The sequence below is a fragment of the Thunnus maccoyii genome, chromosome 10 (assembly GCF_910596095.1).
Source record: "Thunnus maccoyii chromosome 10, fThuMac1.1, whole genome shotgun sequence".
Taxonomy (NCBI): Eukaryota; Metazoa; Chordata; class Actinopteri; order Scombriformes; family Scombridae; genus Thunnus; species Thunnus maccoyii.
This window is the reverse complement of record NC_056542.1, coordinates 9,440,816-9,451,233: the sequence shown is the minus strand read 5'-3', so window position 1 is coordinate 9,451,233 and position 10,418 is coordinate 9,440,816. Positions and strand designations below refer to the sequence as shown.

The window sequence follows — 10,418 nt, the reverse complement described above, 5'->3', positions numbered from 1 at the left end:
ACGAAACAGTTTTAACCAGCAACAGACTGAAAACAGTCAGAAAAAGCACCAACATCACAGCGTTATGAGTCATAATGCTATCGCTCACTAATGTGCACTTTATGGTAATGTACAGTAACAGTCACAAGTTTTGGCACACCTTTCCATTCTCTTGAATGAGAAAGTGTGTCCAAAGTTTTGACTAGATGGATAATAGATTTATTTGACAACACTAAAGGTACATACAAAACTATGGTCACCTAGTCCTGTTGTACAATTAAAATATCAAGGATAAAAACACATTTCCATTGTGGAAAAGGGGGAAGATAGGATGATATTCAGTTCAGGCAAGAAAGGTTAAAAGATAATCAATAACAAAACACACAAAAGAACAGACAAGGCTGAGTAATACAAACAAACAAAACTTATGATTGTCTTTTCAGCAACCATTTCTTTAGAGAGTGTAAGAGTGTAAAATCCATCTCAGGCTGCTTCCAGAAAACTGCAGCAATGTATAAAATGTATTTATACATATGGAACTCTTGAATCTAACATGAATAGTATTAGTCAATCTGTCTCTTGTTTCATGACTATGATAAAACTAAAACAGTTAGTAACCAGGAGCTGTATTCTTCACAGTTTTCTGAGTGAAACCTAACTTATACCTAACTAATTCTTCTTTACACCGTAAGAAAATTGAGATTTTAGAAATGTGTGAGATCTAGATGGAAGTTTTAACATGACCCCAATGTTTGTCTTTAAGGATCTTTACACCCAAATTACAAGAAGACACATTTTTCTATTAAGATGTAAAGGTATCTAGCCATGCAGATGGTTGGTCTTGTTTTTATATTGGAAAGGTGTCATTTGTTTTTTGTGGGTTTTGTAATTTGGGTGGACTGATCCTTTAGTTGTAATTAGATTTATCATGGGAAAAAACAAATACAATACATCCAACACTATGTGTGATTTAATCTTAGGATTGCATTTCACGTTTTTGTGTTTCTCAGAGCCAGATGTGGTGTCTCCAGAGCCGTGGTTCCTGTACGTGGCTCTGCTCCTGGTGCCCACCATCATCCTGCTGTGCCTGATCATTGCCACGCTTAAAAACAGATGAGTTTGTCAACATCTGGCTGGAATGGAGAGGTGTAGCAATGGAGATTGAAAGAGATGCGTCTCTCCAAGGCAACTTCAAGATCAAAGTTATTTTTAACCAACCATCATATTTACCAATGTTTTTTTTTTGTGTGTGTGAATTACAAGATGCAGATCTTTTAAAAAAGTCTGTGTAGAATGTAAATAATGGATGCCAACTGCACTGTCTCAGCTCCTGAAGTGGGATGCAGCAAGTGATGACTTGTCAGCCTCATATTTGACACTGAATTATGGTCAATTTCTCATAAATATGCCTTAAAGGATATGCAACAATGAACTCATCCTACTTAGAAGTATTTTGTGTTTCCAAAGCCTGATATATTGGAGAGTAGTACCGTGTAAGGCAGACAATCTTCAAAAAGTTTTTATATTTAGCACAAAGCTATCGAAGCACTCTAAACAGAAGCATGTTCCCACATGTACTGTATGCAGTGGTGTCCGCCTTACACAGAACTACTCTCCTGAGACTGAAAATGTGATCGATGTTATTAGTCCTTAGAGATGTGCCTCAACAAACTAATGTGCCCAAATTTGTTGTGATGATTCTGGAAACAGTTAACAAAACAATTCACACTTACTTGCTTGTAATACAATAAGAAGCTCCAAACCAAGCGAGTAAGTGGCCCTTGATTGGAGGCAATTTTGTCAACTGCTGTTTCCAAGATAATAACTGGACCTTGACTGGAGATTGTTTTATTAATTTTGTTATTTCCCAATGTCCTGCTCTACTTTAGTCTTACAACCAAAGGAACCACATCTTGTGACTTTGCTTTCAGTTTTAACCCTTGTATTACCTTCACTTTTTGTACCCTTGATAGGGTTGTTATTATTGGGGTTAGGGTTAAAAATTTACATTAAAAAGTCCTATTGTCTATCTCAATTCCAAACAATATAGATAACATATATGATTAATGTTTATAATTAATCTCTGCTAGATTACATTTAACAGTGGAAGTATCATTCATTTTTTGTGATAAAGTTATAATTTATGTAAAAAGTCCACTACAATAAAGACTTGGGTGGCATAAATCATGCTTATATAGGAAAAATTGAAATGAAACAATGTTTTCATTGATGTTCAGTATTTTGAACTCATATTCTCAATTGATTTTCATCTCTATCTTATTATAATCAAAGCCGTAAAGCAAATACAGGTGATGAACAAGAATAGAAACACGAGAAGCAAACTAAGATCGTAAAAAGTCATTTCATTTCTCTGTTGGCTCCATCAACATGAGACAATCCAATATGGAACTCAACATGAACATGAAATCAATTTAAATTAAAAGTTTGTATTTAACTTCAAATCAGATCATAAACTGCTGCTTCATCACAAACATTAAACAGTTTGCTTACTTCTGTGAGAACAACTATAAAGAAAAAAAAAACTGTTTCCTGAACCAAAATGAGTTTAGAGCCGCTTTGGACATATATGTGTGCCATGGGGTTCCTCCAGTGGCTGGCTGTGGGACTGCCTCTGGTGCATCATCTTCAAATTCACTTTCAGACTCAGAAACATCCTCCTCTTACACTTCACTGTCTATCTCACTCTCCAAGGCCCTCTGAGCAGAGAATCTTTTGCTCATATTGCTAGTGGAGGATTGTAACCGAAGTGACCTATACACTGTGATGTAGAGTTATTTATCTGTTTTGTCCCTCCCCTGATGTGCAGATGTGAGGGGTACAGTGTGAGAAAGTTTAGAAATGTTTTGGAATAACATTGTGCAGGTTCCTACTCTACAGAGGGTAAAGAGAGCAGGAAAGTGGGAGAGGACAGCTTCTCTGTTCTTGGATTGTTACAATGAAGCAAGTGTATGTGTGTGTACGTCTCTCTCTCTATTTCTTTGCATTTTGAGAGTGAGTAATGTTGTCCACTGGACACTCCCCAACATTTAAAAAAAAAAAAAAATATTGAAGTTGAGGAAGTGGTGCAACAGACGCCTGTATCCTTTTAACGTCCCTTCAGTCGAGAGATATGTTTAAGGTCCTTTTATCTGAGTTGCATCACAGCGTCATTTTAATGAAATGGGGACGGACACAGTGGATGTTTATCTACTTTATGGTCTCAGGTAAAACTTTAAATATTTTCATTTGTGTGTGTGTTTGTGATAGAGTTTGTGATAACCATTTAGCATTTAATCAGTGATTTCTTTGCTGCGGTGATAACACAGATGTGTGTCTGCACACTATCTGGAATATTTTTCTGATATGTAGCAGCAACAACAAGCTCTAAGTTAGATGAAGAATTGTCCCTGACTAACAAGTTATCTGATCTCAAGTTACAATTGTAGTTTTAGTTCTCCATTCTGGCCATGAGTAATCCAAGGTCAGAGAACCCTAACTACTTGTGTTATACCGCAATTGACATAAGGATAGTTTGAAGCCTGATATTCGTGGCCCAAGACACACATCTTTATTTTTGTAAAAAAACTTCCTGTAAATTCTGTTTATTACAAGGTAAATCACCAGTGGGTATAGTGGAATCCAGAAACTCTCAATTGTACGCTTATTATTCTTTTATAAATATGAAAGACTGTTCAGACTTGATAAAAACAAAGTGGATATGACAAAATATGAATTGGAAACACTAACAACTTTTATCACACCATGTCTAGACTTTTTTTTGTAGCATCTTTTGACTCCAAAGTCAACTAAACTGGTGGGTAGTACACTACCAATTGTTTGGCTGTCATGAGCAAATTCATTTTTAGGAGTGACACCCATTTAGGAAAAGTGTGTGCAATTCTGAAAATTTCAAAGTTCAAGTTTATCTTTAAAAAATTCTCATGATTTTTGGGTAAGAGGTATGACATGCAGCAAAGTTCCAGAATCTGAGGATGTTGTGGAAATGTGGTATGCACCTTACAGCTATGAGGATGGCCTAGATCATTATTCATGTCTTTTTTGTTATTACTGCATGTGAAACTTGGCCTTCATGCCCTTTCTGTATCATTCTTTCATACTCAAAATGTTTGTCTTCCTGTTTATAAAATTTGTGCAAAATCCCTCAAGATCATAGCTTGATTTAATTGACATGCCACAACTCTGGTTGATATCAGTGAATGTTTAAAGTCATGTTATAACTTTTACTTGACAAGTTGTGGGCAAATGCTTGGCTGTCATGGGCCAGTATTTTGGGAAGTGGCAACCTTAACCACTGAAAGCTGAAGCCAATGTGCAGCAGAGGATGTAGACACTTATATTGACACAAGTAAAATACACCAACATTGAAGTTGACGAGAAAAACACATCCCAACTTGTCCTATGAGAAAAAGTTTCACTTCTTCTTTAAACTTTCAAGATCCTCTCCAAGCAGTTACCTGTTTAGAAACTCTTAAAACGACATCTACAACAAATCCCCCACCCCAACCCCCAACCTCCATGTTTTACATACCAGCAGGGACATTCATTGTAATTTTAAACCTACATCACTGTCATTTTTATCTGATATCATAGCCCATAAGAAGCCCACCATGTGCAGCCTTGATGCTATTCCCACAAAATTTATCAAAAGAGTTATTGATATAGTTGGCCCCAGTATTTTATTGATTATTAATAGCTCATTAGAGAATCTATTTTTGCTTCTATTTTTAAACATGCTGTGGTGCAACCTCTTTTAAAGGACCCTCACCTCAATCCTTCTGTTTTTAATAATTTTAGACCAATCTCTAAACTTCCCTTTTTAAGCAGTTTTAGAATAAGTGGTTTCAACCCAGCTTTTAGCTTTTGTGTGTCAAAATGACATCTTTGAGAAATTTCAGTCAGGTTTTAGAGCTTTACATAGCACAGAAACTGCCCTCCTCAAGGTAACCAATGACCTTCTTTTAGCAGCGTCCTTTTGACAGTAGACCACACTATTTTAGTTGACTTATGACCTGGGTGGGCATCAAAGACACTGCACATGATTGGTTTTATTCTTACCTTTTAGAAAGAAGTTATCCAGCGACATGTTTCTTTTCATTGCTATGCAGATGACACGCAGGTATACCTTCCTCTGAGACTAATCTAAGAAGCCTAGCTGCTGCCGTAGATTGTCTCAGTGATATAAACTGTTGGATGGCATAAAACTTCCTTCAACTCAACAGCTCAAAAACAGAAATCATACTGTTCAGTCCCTCAAATCCAATTTACTGTTTGATTCAGATTTAAGTTTCAAACAACACATCAAAAAAAGTTGTCCAGTCCTGCTTCCTGCAAACAAGAACCATCTCCAGAATTAAGCCAATGCTCTCCCATTCTGACCTGGAAAAAAATCATTCATGCTTTCATTTTCTCCAGATTAGACTACTGTAACTCCTTCCTTTCCGACATGAAACAAAAGTCCCTCTTTCACCCCCAACTAGTTCAGAACACAGCAGCTAGACTTCTTACTGATTTTAACAGACGACATCACATAACCCCAATCCAGGTTTCTCTCCATTAGCTCCCTGTTCATTTTAGAATTGATTTTAAGATTTTTCTGATCACTTTTAAAGCACGCCTAGGTCTGGCTCAAAGCTACATTAGAGGATATGTTGAACATGTATGAGCCAGCCCACAGCCTTAGATCCTCAGGTGGGGCCGTTCTGGCTGTTCCAAAGTCAAAGCTTAAATCTAAAGGTGATCGTGCAACGACCTGCCTGAGGAGATAAGGCTTGCAGAATCAGTAACCTCTTTTAAATCACATTGGATCCTGTCACCTGTTGCCTGTAATATCATAACACTATTTTAATAGAACAAAAGTGAACATTTCTATGAAGGCTACTTTCACAGGAATTGTTTACGGTTACCCAACATCCTGTCACTTTATTTATATGTTTTTTTCAGGTACTCACTCCGAGGTCACAGTACACCAGCCTCCCTTGCTTACTGCTGCTCTGGGTCATGATGTTATCATGCCGTGCAGGCTCAGTCTTTCCAACAATGAGAAAATGCTGATTACACCAGTTCTGTATTGGATGTACAATTCCACACTGAAGGTCATGCCCACCTCTGACAAATATAAGGAACGTGTACACACTCTGGACAACACAAACTCTTCAGACAAGTCCATACTCTTGAAAAATGTGATGTGGGCTGACAGTGGAAAGTACCTATGTAAACTCTCCATCACCACAGAGGACCAAAGTTTTAGGAAAAAAGGAAATGAAACTTTGCTGATTATTCATGGTAAATGAAAGGTTTGGGATTTTTTGTATTTCCAACGTATTGCTGTAAAGGGGAAGTCAAATGTCGTCACAGAGAAAGAAAGATTTGCGACTATTTTACTAATCTTCATCTAGGGTTTGGCTCAGATCAAAGACAAAACTGGGATAAAGTTTTGGGGTGTCGGGAGGATTAAGAAAAGATGAAGGATGGGAATTAGGTTGGATTAGGATGACTGTTCTGACAGTGGTTGCATAGCCAAAGATCCAATATGAATCAGATCTAGGATCACATGTGCAAGTGACCCAGATCTGATATGAAAAAATCAGAACTGAGTCACTTGGAGGCAAAAAAGGGTTTTGGGCCACTTCAGCATGTAATGTGAACGTAGCCATAGTTAGGTCTATATATAAAATAATTCAGACAAAAGTCAGAGTTCATCTGACACTGAAATAAATTAAAATATGTCAGTTTCCAAAGCTGTACTACTGGCTTGTATTAAAATTAACATTTGCTCATAAGAGTTGTTACAGAGCCTGGTCACTGTGATCTCTGTGCTCCAGTCAGAAAAAAAGCTCTATCATCTATCAATACAACTAAAATATGACAGCCTTAGTTCAAAAGTATGAGGCATAAGAGAGAAATCTAATTGCTGATGCCCTTCATGTAAATATGTCACATTAAAAAGTTTACTAAAGGTTATTAAACTGGTTTCTCATGAGCATGTTGGTAAATTGGGGTGATGGGACACTCTGTGTCTGGGGGCTTTAAAATCTAGACAACACCAGAGATAAAATGTGTGTGTTTAAGATCGTATCTGTCTGTCTCTCATTTCAGACACCATGTTCTTTAACCTCACCAGTCACAATGACTCTCAGCTCCAGTGTGAAGTAAACGTGACCAGGGATCCCAGAATTGTTTTGTCCATTTTTCATGATGGATGCAAATTCCAAACTGTAAACAACGCTGTTACAGCGCTGCCCTACAATACACTCTCCGAGACCATCTCTCTGAAAGGCAGGGGGAAATATGAGTGTCAGCTGCACCTGAATGAAGATCTGATCATGAAAAGCATCTTCCACTGGCATTCGCCTGGTAATAATCTCCCCCCTGATGTAGCTTTCATGCATGCACAGTACACATTTGCTACTCTACACTTCAACACTCATTAGCTTTTGCTAATTAAAAAAGGTTAATCTTACATTTTGAAAGGTTAAACTTAAATTGGTCATAATAAGAAATAAGAGCAATGCTGCATTTCCTTTGTACTTCTCCCCGCAATCACTCATCAAATACATTTCTTGTTGAGTTTCTTTAGGCAGCACTCTTTCTATACTTTATTGCAAGAATGCGCAGCATACGCATGCACATCTTTACATTTGCTTACATATGATTGTATTCATACTTATCGTATTTTCACAATATTTATATATTGTACAGTGAAGGAGAAAACAATAAAAGAGAAATGAGCAAACAAAACTGGAGGAGAAAGAAAGAAGATAGTAATATATACAGTACATACAGACGGGTGACAACTTAAAGGAAAACCTGGTACAGGTCTGAATGCTTGACCCCTACATTGAGGTGAACTGGTGGCTCTGTTATGCTGTGGGGGACATTTTGCTGGCATGATTTTGGTCTACTTGTCTCCTTAGAGGGAAGAGTCACTGCAAATAAATACGAAGTTGTTATGAATCATCACCTTTATCCTATGATGAACCATTTCTATCCTGATGGGAGTGGTCTCTTCCCAATGTTCCACTTCACAGGGCACGAGGGGTCACTGAATGATTTGATGAGTATGAAAATGATGTGACTCATATGCTATGGCCTTCACAGTCACCCAATCTCACCCAGTAACCCAATTGACCACCTATGGCAGATTTTGGACTGACTTGTTAGACAGCGCTCTCCACCACCATCATCAAAACACCAAATAAGGGAATATCTTTTGGAAGACTGGTGTTCCTCAGCCTTGGCATTGACCTCTACAAGTCTCTATAACTCTTCTGGAGGGATGTACACCGTTCTTCAAAAAGATATTCCCTCCCTAATGAGCTTATTTAGAGCAGTCTGCAGCTTGTTTTTAGTGAGTTGCAGAGGACTGTTGTACCAGAAGGTGGCAGCATTATCAAAGTGACATTGAACTAAAGCCCCAGACAGAATTGTTAATGTTACACTATCTAGCAGGAACACATCAACTCTGACATCTTTTCTGTGGTTCCAGCATCATTTCAGTTATTCAGACCCTGACTAGACATGGCCAACAGCATGTGGAGAGAAGTTTGTCTCCATATTTTATTGGCTTAAAGACTTCAAACTAAACACTTAAAGCGTGAAACTACGAGTGAATTTTATTTTACAGCTGGGAAACTTCAAACATTACCCAGAAGTGATGCAACATTTCAACATTAAAGTAAAAACTCTTTGTATCCAGATTTCTGTCCTTAACAGCAGTGAGGCCTCGCTTTCTGCTGCTTATGGTGTTACAGAAAATGATTTTGTATTTTTTGTCTTTAAGGATCTTTTCGCCCAAATTACAAAAAGACACATTTTTCTATTAAGATGTAAAGGTATCTAGCCATGCAGATGGTTGGTCTCATTTTTATATTGATAAGGTGCCATTTGTTTTTTGTTGTTTTTGTAATTTGGGTGGACTGATCCTTTAATTGTAATTAGATTTTTCATGAGAAAAAAATGTAATACATCCAACATTACGTGTGATTTAATCTTTCACGTTTTTGTGTTTCTCAGAACCAGATGTGGTGTTTCCAGAGCCGTGGTTCCTGTACATGGCTATGCTCCTGGTGCCCATCATCATCCTGCTGTGCCTGGTCATTGCCATGCTTAAAGACAGATGCTGTGTTGTTCAACATTTGGCTGGAACGGAGAGGCGTAGTAAGGGAGAATCAGGTTGTCAGCAGAGAAAAGAGATGCATCTCTCCAATGCCTTACAGGATATGCAACAATGAACTCATCCTACTTAGAAGAATTTTGTGTGCATCCAAAACCTGATATATCAGAGAGTAGTACCATGTAAGACAGACAAACTTCAAAAAAGTTTTGATATTTGGCACAAAGCTATTGAAGCACTGTAAACCACTGTTCCCACATGTACTGTATGCAGTGGTGTCTGCCTTACACAGAACTACTCTCCTGAGACTGAAAACGTGATTGCTGTTATAAGTCTTTGGAGACATTTCTAAACAAAATAACGTGCCCAAAGTCTTTGTGATGAAGAAACATGCCACCCAGTACGATAGTGTGGTTCAATCATGTGTATTAAATCGTTTTTGGACAACAACGAAGCTCTACGGCACAGAGGAATAAGATATATCAGGTTTTGAATACACACACAATACTTGTAAAAAGATAAATTCATTGTTGGTTTGGCTCTGCACATGAGAAGATTCATGAAAAGCCTGTGAGAGTGCCTGTGACTAAAGCCAACCACAAAATATGTATATGCATTAATAGAGGACATAACTGTAAATCATTTCTTATTCCAAATATCTAGTGGGATAATATATAAATCTACGGTGATCTACATTTACAAATAATATTTCTGTGCCTTTTCATCACCTCCTAGTACAAATTAATTGGGGAAGATTTAACTAAATGAGTTTGATATTTGACTCTGAATATTACTACATAGAAAAGTAACAGAATATCAAAATGCTTTTATGTTTTCTTGGGCTTGTGCATTCTAATGAGGTGATGTGAGTGCTGAGTTGTATTCATTCTTATTGCTCTGTGGTTAAATGTGTACAGTCTCATTGTGGTACTGGCTGTGTGTTTTGGTTTTGATTTCTCAGGAAGTTTTTGCTTTAAGTCACTGTCAGAGAAGTCCACACATTCTTCCTTTATCAGAAATGTATGCTTCCAGTTCTTTTTTGTCTTTTTTTTTTTTTTTTTTTTTTTACAGTTTTCACCCTAATTTCCTTTACAATCCTTTCTATTCCTTTTTAATGTAATGAAGAATAAAGAAATCCATTATTGGTCCTTTAATGGTGACTGAAGGCAGTTGCACAAAGGTCAGTCTTTGAGATTGATCTTTTTTTCTTTCATTTATGTGATCAGATAAATGAAGATATACAATCATATGGCACTGTCTAAATTTTTAAACATAAATCCAAAGAACAAGTAATCAAAGGAGAGAG

General features: G+C 37.3%; 1 protein-coding gene across 1 annotated transcript; it reads left to right on the top strand.

The window, feature by feature from the left end:
• The first annotated feature begins 3,105 nt into the window (after positions 1-3,105).
• Positions 3,106-10,142, top strand: LOC121906110. The gene is made up of 4 exons (XM_042424785.1): positions 3,106-3,203; positions 5,941-6,282; positions 7,096-7,353; positions 9,013-10,142. The coding sequence occupies exons 1-4, from the start codon at positions 3,110-3,112 to the stop codon at positions 9,228-9,230; spliced, it is 912 nt and encodes a 303-aa protein (XP_042280719.1). The 5' UTR covers positions 3,106-3,109; the 3' UTR covers positions 9,231-10,142.
• The last annotated feature ends 276 nt before the right edge of the window (positions 10,143-10,418 follow it).

Coding starts and splice junctions, on each gene's coding strand:
- LOC121906110 (XM_042424785.1), top strand. CDS start 3,110: ATGTTTAAGGTCCTTTTATCTGAGTTGCATCACAGCGTCATTTTAATG. Junction 6,283..7,095: donor AACTTTGCTGATTATTCATG/GTAAATGAAAGG, acceptor CTCTCATTTCAG/ACACCATGTTCTTTAACCTC. Junction 7,354..9,012: donor CTTCCACTGGCATTCGCCTG/GTAATAATCTCC, acceptor TGTGTTTCTCAG/AACCAGATGTGGTGTTTCCA.